We start from the raw sequence: 14,579 nt of genomic DNA, 5'->3' as shown, positions 1-14,579 counted from the left end.
ATGCTTGCCAGAGCGGTGGCTGCCTGCCTCGGCGCTTTGGTCGCTGCAGGGAGTTTCGTCACCACGCCCCCTTCCCATTTCCACCTGGCCGGAGATTATATTCTGGGGGGGCTCTTCTCCCTTCATGCTGAAGCAGGCAGCCCTGATCTCCACTCCCAGGTGCCCGTCTGTAAAGAGTAAGTGCCAGGGAGAAGGGTGGCTAGGGAGGGAGGGAAGAAGGCGGGCATGCAGGGGTGGGCTCCTGGCTGCCCAATGAACAGAGGAAAAGCCTAATCTGTGGTCTGACCTAGTGTGGAAACAAATGAGATGAATTTTATGTGCAGAGTGCTTGATTGGTCCCACAAGCTTTCCTGGGAACGGTAATCTTACACCCACACCTACACACACACTCCAAGCAACTGGAGGAAAATTGAGCAAAGTGGATTTTCTTGCAAAGAACAGCCACTCAGCTAGAGAGATTCCCTTTCAAAGAGATTCTCTCAAAGAGAGACTGGAGCAGATTGATTCTCTTTCAAAAATCCAGTCTGCTGGTTTTCCTTCAGGAGCTCAGAGATGGGGCGAGAGAAGAATGGGAGGTACTATGTTTCTCTCTTGCTCGCAAAACACCTCGGCTTTTTTCCTGCCTCTTGTTACTTCATTCCCCCCACCCCCCATCCCAAGCTCTCAGAGGATTTTTGAAAGACAGACAGAGTGTGTGTGTGTGTGTGTGTGAGAAAGTCCCTCCAGTTGCGATTTTCCCCTTCTGAGCTGTGATTTACATTGAGCGGTTAGTTTTTTTTAAACTACAATTCCCAGGGATCCTTGAGGATCCGACACTCACCCGTGTGTCTCCTGTGTTTTGACTCTTAGCCTCTGCCACACTCTCTTAAACTTAGTTCCCCTCCTCTCTGCAATATGCTGGCCTACCTTACAGGGTTGCATGTAAAGATTTCTAAAGTATCCACAGCTCTTCAAACATGTGCCTAACTCTGCATTGCTTTTAATAAGAATGATAGTAACAGCTCTCTGTAGGATTTGGCTTGTGGTTCATTTTCATACTCTCAGTATTCACCCAAGCAACAAACAAGATTTGGGGCTCTCTTAAAGGATTGCCCCAGCCTGAGCTACAAGTTTTCCAGGAGTGAAACCCATGGGGGCCAGTTTAAACCAGTATATGTCACTTGTTGCTAAAATTAACCTCCACGCAGGAGGACTGAAGAGTGCCAAATGTCACACTGGTTTTTACAAAAGAGGTCCAGAAGGGATCCAGGCCAGTTAGCCTTATGTCTGTCCCAGGAAAATTAGTAGAAACTTTATTAAAGGTAGAATTTTGGGTACGTGGAGAAAGGGAGCCTGTTGACAGAAAATCAGCCGGCCTTCTCCAAAGGGGAGTCCTGCCTCACCAACCTTTGGGAGTTCTTTGAACAGATTAGCAAGCATGTGCCTAAGGGTGGTCTGGTAGGCAGCATATGCTTGGGCTTCCAAAGGCTCCCGCTTAAGCTCAGCCGTCGAGGGATAAGAGGATGGGATCCTTTTATGGATTAAAAAAGGGATAGACCACAGAAAGCAGAGTAGGAATAAATGCACAGTTCTCCCAATGGAGGGAAGTAAGCAGTTGGGGTCCCACAAGAATCAGTAGTGAGGCTGGTGCTATTTAATTTGTTCATAAATGATCTAGCATTGGGGCTGAGCAGCGTACGGGCCAAGTTTACAGATGATGCCAATTTATTCAGGATGGTGAAAACTGAGGCAGACTGTAAAGAGCTACAGCAAGATATCTCTAAATTGGGTGAGGGGGGTAACCACGTGGCAAAATGAAGCTAAATGTAGGTGACCATCTCCACGTACTTGAAGGGCTGTCATTTAGAGGATGGCATGGAGTTGTTTTCCGCTGCCCCGGAAGGTCGGACCAGAACCAACGGCTTCAAACTAAATCAAAAGAGTTTTTGGCTAAACATTAGGAAGAATTTCTGGACAGTGAGATCAAAAAGAGTCCAGTAGCACCTTTAAGACTAACCAATTTTATTTTATTGTAGCATAAGCAGATTCAGCTCTTATTCGGATCAGGCATCTGATGAAGAGAACTTGATTCTCGAAAGCTTATGCTACAATAAAATAAAATTGGTTAAAGGTGCTACTGGACTCTTTTTGATTTTGCTACTACAGACTAACACGGCTAACTCCTCTGGACAGTGAGAGTGGCCCCTCAGTGGAACAGGCTTCCTCAGGAGGAGGTGGGCTCTCCTCCTTTGGAGGTTTTTAAGCAGAGGCTAGATGGCCATCCAACAGCAATGCTGACTCTGTGAACCTGGGCAGGTCATGAGAGGGAGGGCAGGAAGGGTTGCATCAGTGCTTAGTTCTCGTGGCCCTTCATACTTGCCCAGGGTAATGCCAATCGCAAACTTAGGGTCAGGTAGCAGTTTTCCCCAGGCCAGTTTGTCCAGGGATCCTGATCTGGGCATGGAGTAAGGGTCACTGGGTGTGCGTGGAGTGGGGGAGGTATTTGTGAATTTCCTGCATTGTGCAGGGGGTTGGACTAGATGACCCCGGAGGTCCCTTCCAACCCTATGATTCTGTGATTCTATGATTCTGTGAAGTGATGCATCCTGCAACCCAAAATTCCAGCCTCAAATATATGCCGATGAGATCTGAACTGACTGAGACTGGGAATGAAACAGATCTCGGGCATGTTGCAGACAGTTGGAAGTGTTGCCTCTGTGCGGCAGCAGTGAGAAAGGCAAACTCCGTGCCGGGTATTATTAGGAAAGGGACGGAGAATAAAGGCTCATCTTTGTGAAACCTTTGTATGGTGTGGCCCCACGTGGAACCCTTTGCATGATTCTGGTGGCCGTATCTCAAAAAGGACAAGGCAGAGCTGGCAAAAGAACTGAAGAGGGCAAACAAGATAACTAGGGTGGAGGAGCTCCTTTCCTATGAGGAAAGGCTGAAGAGTCTGGGAGGCATGATAGAGTTTTGTTAAATTGCGGCATATCCTGCCAGGGGACATAGACTTGGCTGCAAGCACAGATAGCCTACAAGGGTGGTTAGGCAGATGCACTGGGAAGGTCTCCGTCAATGGCTGTTAGCCTTGGTGACTCAAAGAAACCATGCTATTATTGTGTGGTCTATGACCGTAATAAAGATTGACTGACTCAAAGAAACCTCCCCTTAGGAGGCCGCAACCCTCTGAAACCAGTAAATGAAGCAGGATGCGGGACACGTTGGACTGCTGCTCTGCTCCGCCAGGGCTCTTCTGCTGTTCTTAAAGCGGCAGAAGTCGGCTGGACCCTTACACTTGGCGTCAGATGGCGACTCTACAGGGGGTTGGGCTAGATGGTCTGTATGGCCCCTTCCAACTCTATGATTCTATGGTTCTATTCTATGATTCTACTTGACTCGTAGTGGAACCCTATCATGGTTTTATATCATTTTAAGGGTTACAGCCTCCCTGTCTCCCACTCCAAGAATCCTTGGAATATAAAGCTTTGAGGGGCACTACTGAGAAATCTCTCTTCGAGGTTATAGTCCTGCTCTGCTGTCCAGAATTGCCATTCCCAAGTTTCCTCGGGGAGGCAGAATAACAGCTGAATCTGTGTCAAGTCTTTAGCGTAGATCAAGCGCCAACCACTTTTTAAAAAACCTCGTTCCTTGCAGTCCTGATGTGTCTTAAATACTGAAAAGCCAGAGGGTGTAAACCCAGGCATTTGTAGGCACAGAACTAATCCACATTAAGGTATCCCATCTCAGCACTCTTTTGGCCTTGGGTCAGCCCGAGGTAGTTTGGGGTTCTTTAGAAGAATCTCCGTGCTGGGAAATGGGCAGCGGCCCTTCGGCAGGCAGCGGTCCCCCATGCGTCTGCCTGCTTTGGCTGTAAATAAACCGACAGCCAGCGTCCAGTTGACTGCATCTTTGTGGACAATGAAGTTTGTGACCCTGGCGTGAATGCCCCTCTCTGTGTCCCGCCCGTCTCTCAGCTACCAGCTAAAGGTTGTGAGCTACAGCTACCTCCAAGCTATGCGCTTTGCGGTGGAGGAGATCAACAACTCCAGCAGCCTCTTGCCTGGGATTTCGCTGGGCTACGAGATGGTGGACGCCTGCTACCTCACCAACACCATCCACCCCCTCCTCTATTTCCTCTCGGACGACCGTTCCCAGGTAGAGCTGCAGACAAATTACACTTATTACCACCCCCGAGTCCTTGCGGTTATCGGTCCGGACTCCTCAGCGGCGGCTGTTACTGTTGCGTACATCCTGAGTCTTTTCCTCGTCCCACAGGTAAGGTGCTATGCCTTCAGGAAGGGGTGACTTTTGTGGGGCAAACGGACACAAGCCATTTGGGGTCCCTAGGGATAAAGGCAGGGAAAATAAATAAAATTTCAGACACATATTGGTGCAAAGCCAGCAAATAGGCCACAGGGTCATTTGCACAGCTCAAAGGGGGTTGGTTTGGCTTCTGGGCATCCAGTGACTGGCTTATAAGAGACTGTCGATCCCTGTGGAGGCCAGCACGGCACGGCTGCCGGCAAGAGTCCTGAGCGGAGACCTTGTGGGTTTGAATTGTCTAGAAGGATTAGTGCCCCACTCAGCCATTCAGAGCAGTGAACAAGGTGAGTGTTGTTATCCCCACAATACACCTGGAGAGCTGGGGCTGAGAGGAGGGACTGACCCAAGGCCACCTGCAGCGCTCAAGGCAGAAGTGGGAGTCGAACTAGCAGAATGCTGATTCACAGCCCAGCCACTTAACCACTATGCTATAGTAGCTCTCAACAACAACTGCTCTCATATACTGCTCTTCTAGGCAGATTAGTGCCCCACTCAGAGCAGTGAACAAGGTCAATATTATTATTATCATTAACCCCCACCCCTCCAATATAGCTGAAGAGCTGGACTGAGAGGAATGGCTTCTCCAAAGCCAGCTGCTGAGCTCAGGGCAGTTGTCGAATTCGAACCAGCAGAGTGCTGATTCACAGCCCAACCATTTAACCAGTATGCTATAGCAGCTCTCATAGTGAGATTAGTGTATTATTATCCCCACAATGTAGTGTATTAGTGTATTATTACTAATACACAATGTAGTGTATTAATATATTAGTGTATTAATATCCCCACAATGTTACAGCAGTTCTCATAGTGTATCCCCACAATACAGCTGGGGAGCTGGGCTGAGAGGAGGGGCTGGCTTCCCCAAGGCCACTTGCTGAGCTCATGGCAGTAGTGGGATTAGAAGCAGCAGAGTGCCGATTCATAACCCAACCACTGAACCAGTATGCTATAGGAGCTCTCATAGTGTATTGTTATCCCCTCCATACAGCTGGGGAGCTGGGCTGAGAGGAATGGCTTACCCAAGGCCCCCTGCTGAGCTCATGGCAGGAGTGGGAGTCGAACCCCCTGAGTGCTGATTCGCAGCCTGACCACTTAACCACTATGCTACAGCATCTCTCCTAGTGAATGGCTGCAACCCAAAGGCATGATTTATGTAAGAGAGAAGGGAAACCAAGACAGAGGTTTTGGAGTTGAAATAGCAAGGGTGACACATTCAAAATTACCCCCGTTCTACGTTTGGATTCCTGCTCCACCGGTGGCGGCTTCCCATTAGGAAGAAAAGGTCTGGGGATGAGAGGAGCTCCCGGCCTTTGCGGTCCACCTTGTTCATCCTAACAAACCCTGCTCCTCCCCTCTTGCTTCCAGATCACCTACAGTGCAACCACCGAGGCCCTGAGCAACCCCAGACTCTTCCCGGTTGCTTTCCGCACTATCCCAAGCACTGACCAACAGATCACGGTCATTCTCAAGTTCCTGCAGAAATTCAAGTGGAACTGGGTCATTGTCCTCTCCAGCGACGACGACTACGGTCAGCAGAACTTGCAGATGCTGCGGGCCCAGGCCACGTGGCCCTGCATCGCTTTCCAGGAGATCATCCCAGTGCAGCGGGCAAACCAGGCAAACGGCCCCACCCAGCAGCGGATCAAGAGCGTTGTCGGCAAGATCCTCCAAAGCACCGCCAAAGTGGTTATCATCCTGAGCTTGGAGCTGCCTCTCGCGCCTTTCTTCCAAGAGGTCCTCCAGCAGAATATCACCGACATGGTGTGGATTGCAGCCGAAGCCTGGGCCACCGACCCCTCCTTGCACAGCATCGCCAACCTCTCAAGTATAGGCACCATTTTTGGGGTGGCTGTGAAGGAGGTCCCTGTGCCGGGGTTTGCTGACTTCCGCATCAGGTCGCCCTCCGGCCCAACGGATCGAGCCAGAGCGCCAGCTGGGGCTGGAACGTGCAACCAAGACTGTGACCGGTGCTTACCACAAGCTCGGTTCTATGACAAGAGCCTCCGGGGGACAGGGGACCGCATTGACTTCAATGTGTTCTCGGCAGTCTACGTTGTCGCTCGGGCCTTGCACCGGCTGCTGCGTTGTGACCGCCCGGAGGGATGTGACAAGCAAAGAGTTTACCCTTGGCAGGTGACGCTCATCCTAATGCTCTGTTATGACTTGTGGGGGGGGGGGGGAAGTGACATCAAGGGAATCTCTTGAACTTGTGTTCATGCTGTATCAGGTGTTGTTGGTCTCCCGTGCTGTGAGCCTGAAGAGCCCTGCTGGCTCAGACCCTCCAGTCCAGCGCCCCATATCTCACTTGGCCAACCCGATGCCCACAGGCAGGAGCACTGAGGCCAAGGCCCCCTCTTGCTGTTTGCCTCCTAGTATAACCTGTTTCTAGATGGGTCCTTTGGGGCTAAATTAGGAACTTGCAAGATGATAGTTTTAGGTGGGTAGTCGCGTTGGTCTTCCGTAGGAGAGCAAGGTTCGAGTCTAGTGGCATCTTAGAGACCAACTAGATTTCCAGAGTATGAGCTTTCGAGAGTCAGAGTTGAAGAAGGGCATTTTGACTCTCAAAAGCTCATACCTTGAACATCCAGGTGCAACTGGACTCCAATCTTGCAAGACGATGTAAGCGAATAAATTTCATGAATTCCAAACCCTCCAATATTGAGAACAGCACGACAGGATTTGTATAATTAAACCCAGAACAGAAGCTTTCAGAGAAGGTCTTTGAATTCAGTTCAGTAATGGGTTATGGCTTGATACCGCTATGTGGTGAGGAAAGTTTGACTTTTCGGGTTCACCAAGTGCCGGGATCTTCTAATTCCAGAGCTCTTGTTTAAAGGAACAAACTGGAAATCACAGAAACCAGGCTTCCATCTTCAGCTCGAAAAATGCTGCCCTTCAATAATAATATGATTCCAATAATGATTGTAAAGAGTCCAGTAGCTCCTTTAAGACTAACCAACTTTATTGTAGTATAAGTTTTCGAGAACCACAGCTCTCTTCGTCAGTGGCAACTTTATTGTAGCATAAGCTTTTGAGAACCACAGCTCTCTTCGTCAGATGCAACTTTATTGTAGCATAAGCTTTCGAGAACTACAGCTCTCTTTGTCAGATGCAACTTTATTGTAGCATAAGCTTTCGAGAACCACAGCTCTCTTTGTCAGATGCAACTTTATTGTAGCATAAGCTTACAAGAACCACAGCTCTCTTTGTCAGATGCAATTCTATTGTAGCATAAGCTTTCGAGAACCACAGCTCCCTTCATCAGATGCATCTGACGAAGAGAGCTGTGGTTCTCGAAAGCTTATGCTACAATAAAGTTGGTTAGTCTTAAAGGTTCTACTGGACTGTTTACTATTTTGCAACTACAGACTAAGTGCTACTCAGACTAACATGGCTGATTCCTCTGAATAATAATAATACTAGTCATACTCCCCTCTTTCCAATTAACATTTCACATACATAAATTTCAGCTCCCTTACACAAGGTGATAAGAGGCCAGAAAGTCTCGCCAAGCTCCCGGTGTGCTCTTGGGCTCCATTCACAGGCTCCACCTTACTGGGGGTTACTCTGGAAGTGGAGGTGTTCAGAGGTACGCCGCCTCTGGAAGTAGAAGTTATATTTAACTGTAAGCGCCAAGACCCACTGCTGGGCCTCTCTGCCATGAATCAGCCCAGCCCCCTTCTAAAGCCATCAGTCATCATCATGGGACCATCATGACATCCTTTGGCAGTGAATACAGCAAACCAAATACACGTTGCATGAAGAATGAATCTTAGCTTATTTTTAAAAATGGCATCTAATATTTAATTGGGAGCGAAGGCAGCATGGTATAGCCCGATCTCGTCAGATCTTGGAAGCTAAGCAGGGTCGGTACTTGGGTGGGGGACCACCGAGGAAGGCTTTGCAGAGGAAAGGCACTGGCAAACCACCTCTGCTTCTCACTTGCCTTGGAAGCCCCTGCAGGGGTCGCCGTGAGTCAGTTGTGACTTGACGGCACTTCACACATACAATGTTGAGTTGATTATGTTTTTCCTTCATCCTTCTTCTGAGGCTCTGGGTGGTCCCTCATTTTGTCCTCTCTGTTGTCAGGGACTGCCAACTTAGATCTCAGTAACTTCACTGCGTGAGTCCTTGGAGACATGAGTTAAAGCTTTATTGAGAATCTACTAGTACAGCACTGCAGACACTTCTTGCCAGGAATAACTTTTCCCTCCCGCTACTCGGCATATTCAGTCCTTCAAACAGAACCCACTCTACTCTCCCCCCCTCCCCCGCACCTTATCCAGGTTCCCATCTATGCAGAAAAGGAAAGTAAAGGGAAAGAAAGTAGAATTGATATGACTAGGAATCCAGCCCTCCCCAAGCCATCTGAGCACGTCTCCTTGGCAATGCTGGTAACCGCCTTCCTTCTTAGCTTCTCACAGCTTCTCAAGCCACTTCTCCAGCAGGTATAAGACACAGGGCCCTCATAGCGCTCCCCAAGTATGTCACAGAGGATCAGGTCTACAGCCTGACAGTGAACCCCAAACCCCCAGAGTGTGGCAGAGCCACGGCCCTGGCATCTAACGCAGCAGGGTAGGTTAGGCTGAGAGAGAGAGAAACTGGCACCGAGTCACCCGCTTCTCTCATTCTGTAATCCTAGTCCTATTGCATTGTTCATTGGCTGCCTAATACTCTCTCTCTGAACTGTAAGTCCGCCTTGAATCTCAGCAAGAAAGGCAGACACACAAAGAAAGCTGAATAAAAGAAACACTGTTAAGCTGATTTCTGGTGGGTAGCTGTGTTGGTCTGGAGTTGAAGAGCAAGATTTGGATCCAGTAGCATCTTCAAGACCAACTAGATCTCCAGGGTGCGAGCTTTCGAGAGTCAAAACTGATGAAGGGAGCTTTCAGCCATGAAAGATCATACTCTGGAACTCGAGTTGGTCTTTGAGGAGCTACTGGGCCACCATCTTACTATTAAGCTGGTATTCGAACCTGTGTCTTCCTTGTCAAATACTGCCCCTACCTGCTGCCCCATACTAATACATATTATTTGGAGAGAGAGAGACGGTTCCAAAAACACAATGGCTTGCTTCACAGATGATGGTGGCTCTCTTTCTTCCACAGCTACTGGAGGAGGTGGGCCGAGTGAACTTTTCTTTGCTGAATACCACCATCAATTTCGATGAGAAAGGAGACCCTCCCAACGGCTTTGAGGTCATCCAGTGGCAATGGGATGTGCCAGACAGGCCTTTTAAGAAGATTGCCCACTATGAATCCTTGCAAAAAGAGCTGAACATCTTTTTCAAAGATATCACCTGGCACACAACCAACAACACAGTCAGTTTTTAGTGATGGGGTTGGGGATTGATACATGTTGGAGTAACAAAAATGCTAAGCATGCGTACTGAATGAGGGATACACTTCTGGGTAGCAGTATGTGTGAGCGAGATCTTGGGATATGGGTGGATGGGAAACTAAATATGAGCACTCAATGTGATGCAGCCGCAAAAAAGGCGAACACAATCTTGGGATGTGTTGACAAAGACATAACATCCAAATCACAGGATGTCATTGTCCCACAATATAGCATGTTGGTCAGGTCCTATCTGGAGTATTGCGTGCAGTTCTGGAGGCCTCACTTCAAAAAAAGATGTGGACAAATTGGGACAGGTACAGAGGAGAGCAACCAGGATGATCAAGGGCCTGGAGACCAAACCCTACAAGACTTGGGAAAGTTCAGTTTGGAGAAGGGGAGATTGAGGGGGGACAGAATGGCTCTCTTGAAGTATTTAAAGGGCTGTCACTTAGAGGAGGGAAGGGAGCTGTTCCTGTTGGCAGCAGAGGATAGGACTCGAAACAAGGGGTTTAAACTACAGGAGGGAAGGCACCGTCTGGATATTAGGACAATCTTCTTCATGTTAAGAGTAATTGAGCAGTGGAACTGGCTGCCCTGGGATGTGATGGGCTTCCCCTCATTGGCAGTCTTCAAGGAGCAACTGGGCGAATACTTGTCAAGGATGCTGTAGGCTAGATGACCCATAAGACCCCTTCCAACTCTAGGATTCTATGACTTATGGCAAAGCTGAAATTTCTGTGTGTGGGGGGTGGGAACCCCTTCAGTTCAGTTCTAGAGGCAGAAGTTCAATCTGTTTTTTATACTGGAAAGGTTGGCGTGGAGTGCTTGTTGTTCCGTACTTGCTGCTGTTTCCCAGGCCTTGATGGGTCCTCCAAGATGAATCTAGGAGCAAGCTGTTGTCCCGTCCCCACCCCCGCAACATGGACAGGAACCTTTGGGGGACGACGGTAGTCAAAATGAGGTTGCCAATATCCAGGGAGGGCCTGGAGTTCTCCTGGAGCTACAACTGATGTCTGGACTACAGTTCCTCTGGAGGAAGCAGCTGCTTTGGAGGGTGGGCTGCATGGCGTTATATCCCACCCTCTCCAGGCTCTGCCCCTAAATATCCAGGAATTTCCCAGCCCAGAATAGGTAATCCTAAAAAAATGGAGAAGTCTCTTGTGTTGCCACTGAGTGAGACCGATGGGGCAACGGGTCTTTTGCCAGCCCAGGCTCCCTGGCAACTCTCTGACTTTGCCATCCTCTGCAGCTAGCCCCAGTTGGCTCTGAGGAAGCATATCAAAATCTGGTTGCATCAGGGAGAATTCCAGGCACAGAAACTCTGTTAACTTTTCTTTTGCCACCTGCTCACCTATTTTTTGGCCTTTGGATTTCCGGTCCTCTTAAGCCTCTTCATTTCCTTCTTCTGCTTCTATTTGTTCTATGCTGCATGGACCAGATGTGGGCTACTAAGGCATAATTCCTCCAGCCTGCTTACCTTCAGATCTTCCCAACACTTGTTATGGCAGCTCTTCATTTTGCCTGTGAATCGGCACTTGCCTTGCTGCGCTGTTTTTCAAAGAGGGAAAATGCTGTTGTGCTCTTAGACGCCATTCTAGAGAGGTGGACTTATTCCTCCATCCTTTCGTCTCAGGCCCCTTGGTGCATAACGTTGGTTTTGTGTATGGAAATAAGTTGGCATATTCAAACGATGAACAGTCCTTTTGTTTCCCAAAGGAATGGCAAAGCTCTCCATCTCCCATGCTGATTTTTTGTAAATCAGCGATGAGGGCAGGCAAAATCGGTTATGACTCAGCTAGGAAAGCAAATAGCAAAGTGGATTTCCACAGTAACTTTCCGCCGAGGGCAGGCTAGAGACAGACTTCCTTGGTTGTGGCACCCTGAGTATGGAACACCCTTCCACTGCAGACATGACCGACTGACACAAGTTCACCTTTCTTTTTATGGCATGTCCATGCTCAAGAGAAAAGTGTGGCTGTTCTTTTGTCCCCTGGCTGTACTCACAAAATCTGGCTGTTAAAATCGATGCCAGTTTTTGCGTCAATGGCATGTAAAAGAAACAAATGAGGACAAGAAATCTGAAAGCGGTAGGATGAAAATGTCCTTCCTGATCAGGCGTGAAAATTAAAAGAAATGGGAAAATGCATATTCATTATTTCATTGCAGCTACTTTTTTTTTTTAAGCGATTTAAAAATATTTCTGGACGTTGTGATCTCTGGCTTTGCGGCTTGCCTTTTTCTGTATTGAACAGGTCCTCGATTTCTGCTGGGTTTTGATGCTCTGCGGGATTTTGTGCTTTAAAAAAAAATTAGTCCCAACAGTGAGGCTGTGGAATTTGGCAGTACCCTGACCTGATTTATTAGCTCAAATCGGAGCCAGCTTTGTTAGTGGTGAGAGAATCAGCCCAAGGTTCAAATCCCCACCGTACTGTGACGCTTGGGCCAGTCATACGTTATCAACTCAACCACACAAGGTTGTTGTGAAGATGAAATGGGAAGAGGGGATGTGCACCAAATCCTGACCTTTGGGGGAATGGGCAAGACTAAGATCTAATAAATGTATAGTTTTTGTCTTGCCTGTGAACACTGGAGTTTTCTTCTCTGTTTTGTTTCTCTCTGATGGGTCCCACGCTGTGCTTGCTTACACTGGCAACGAGCGCCACCCGGTGTCTGCTTTTTATGGTGTCTCCAGGTGGTGTTTGGAGCGCTCCATTCCCCCCACCATGAGCTCTTTGGAGAAAGGGCAGGCTGTGCACTTTGATTGAATGGAACTTGGATTTGGGAGGACTTGGTGAGGTCGTTGCACTGGGCTCGTTGTCTTCCAGAAGATAAGTTTATGCATGAAGGAGCCTGAACTGGGGCAAAGAAATATGGAGGGAAGGGCCAAAGCGGAGCATTTGCAAATAATTTATGTCGCTCTCCTTTCCAGGCCCCCAAGTCAATCTGTTCTGAGCAGTGTGAACCAGGCCATAAGAAAAAACTCATTGGCAGCATTTCTTGCTGTTTTGAGTGTGTGCCATGCGAAGCTGGGACTTTTTTCAATAAAATCGGTACGTTTCTTTCTTTTGTTTAAAATTACTTTATTTTGACTACAGAAGAAAACCTCACTCCAGTATAGATTGACATTTTATAAGAAGCCTTCCCTAGGTCCAGTCTTCTATTTGCTTGCATAATGAACAAAAGAACCAGAGCTTTGTGTGAACCAGAAGCACAGAAGTGAGCCCCGAATCACGTGTGGCTCTGCGGTCACCCTCTACCAAAGGGTGCCCAAGCTTTTCCATCATCTCTGCTGCTGGGTCTTTATGCCAAGGTTGTGTTACGTGTCGGGAATTGTTTCCGATGGGCAGCCATGCTGGTCTTCAGCAGAACAGTAGGATTTGAGTCCGACGGCACCTTAGAGACCAGCAAGGTTTTCAGGGTGGACGTTCTCGAGAGTCACAGCTCCCTTCTTCAGACACGAGGAGCTCAGTGAGAAAGGTGGACTATAAACAAATAACAACCATGCTTTATTTTGTAGATAATTTCACCTGTCAGAAATGCCCGTCAGACATGTGGTCCGAGCCAGGAAAAGAATATTGTTTCAAGAGGCTGGTGGTGTACCTGAAGTGGGAGGAGGCCCCCTCGATTCTGCTGCTGCTCTGCTCGGCATTGGGCCTCTTGTCTACTCTAGGGATCCTGGCCATGTTTCTCTGCTATTCTGACACACCAGTGGTGAAGTCTGCTGGGGGCAGGCTTTGCTTCCTCATGATAGCCTCCCTCTTTGTCGGCTTCTGCAACATCCCTTTCTACATCGGCGTGCCCACGGAAGTCAAATGCATCTTCCGCCAGATGCTCTTCACCCTCTGCTTTACGGTCTGCGTCTCTTGCATCACCGTCCGCTCCTTCCAAATCATCTGTGCCTTCAAGATGGCCGCCCGGCTGCCTGCAGCCTATGACTTCTGGATGAAGTACCACGGGCAGCGGGTCTTCATCGGCGTCATCTCTGCGGCCAAGTTCATCATGCTGGGAGTCACCATCTACACCCACCACCTGGCACCAGTGGAGCCCACCGTGAGCAGCAACCCGGCCGTGCTGAACCTCATGTGCAATGCCAACTATAAGTCCAGCATGATCCCCAGCAATGTTTTTGACATGGGACTGTCCTTCCTGTGCTTCTGTTTCGCCTACATCGGGAAAGCGCTGCCCAAGAATTACAACGAGGCCAAGTACATCACCTTGTCCATGACCTGCTACTTCAGCTCGTGGGTGGCCCTCTTCCTCGTGATGTCCGTCTTTGAAGGGATGGTGGTGATTATCTTCGACGCGGCCATGGTGCTCTTCAACCTCTTCAGCATCACCGCAGGCTACTTTGGTCCCAAGTGCTATGTCATCCTCTTTCACCCAGAACGGAACACTGCTGCTTTCTTCCAGACAGCCATCCAGAGCTACACTATGAGGAGCGATTAGAGGGAGGGGGTCCACCCAGGGAGACAGTGTGCTATAGTGGTTACGGTGTTGGACCAGTATCTGCAAGTCTGTACGCACCTCCCCTCTTCCGTGAAGTTTTTTTGAGTGGCCTTGGGTCAATCTTAGCCTACCTCACAAGGTTGTTGTAAAGATAAACTTGGAGGACAGGGGAGGGCCAAGCACCTATGAACTCCTTGGAGGAAGGGGTGGCATAAAAATCTGCTAGATAGATAAAACAGATCCACATGGACACCTGGTTATTTTGCATGTCCAAACTGTGAGATTGAATGCAATAGGTTTTTTCCAACTGACGCTGGGCCATGTTTGCAGAATATTTGCATGGTGCTATACTTCTGTTGTTATAAATCTGTGGTGTGGTCACATGTGGAATACCGTGTGGTTCTAACCACCACATATTAATAAAGATATTGTAGAGATCCCAAAGGGGCAGAAAATGGCAGCCCTGAAGCTCCCCAGGGGTTGACAAGGGA

At 48.7% G+C, this 14,579-nt stretch overlaps 1 protein-coding gene across 1 annotated transcript; it reads left to right on the top strand.

The window, feature by feature from the left end:
• On the top strand, window positions 1–14,088 carry TAS1R2 (taste 1 receptor member 2). Its single transcript, XM_055001752.1, has 6 exons — window positions 1–176; window positions 3,954–4,254; window positions 5,668–6,435; window positions 9,411–9,623; window positions 12,572–12,692; window positions 13,160–14,088. The coding sequence occupies exons 1-6, from the start codon at window positions 1–3 to the stop codon at window positions 14,086–14,088; spliced, it is 2,508 nt and encodes an 835-aa protein (XP_054857727.1).
• Window positions 14,089–14,579: the final 491 nt, after the last annotated feature.

This window comes from Eublepharis macularius, chromosome 17 (genome assembly GCF_028583425.1).
Source record: "Eublepharis macularius isolate TG4126 chromosome 17, MPM_Emac_v1.0, whole genome shotgun sequence".
Lineage (NCBI taxonomy): Eukaryota > Metazoa > Chordata > Lepidosauria > Squamata > Eublepharidae > Eublepharis > Eublepharis macularius.
This window is presented reverse-complemented; position numbering and strand designations above follow the sequence as displayed.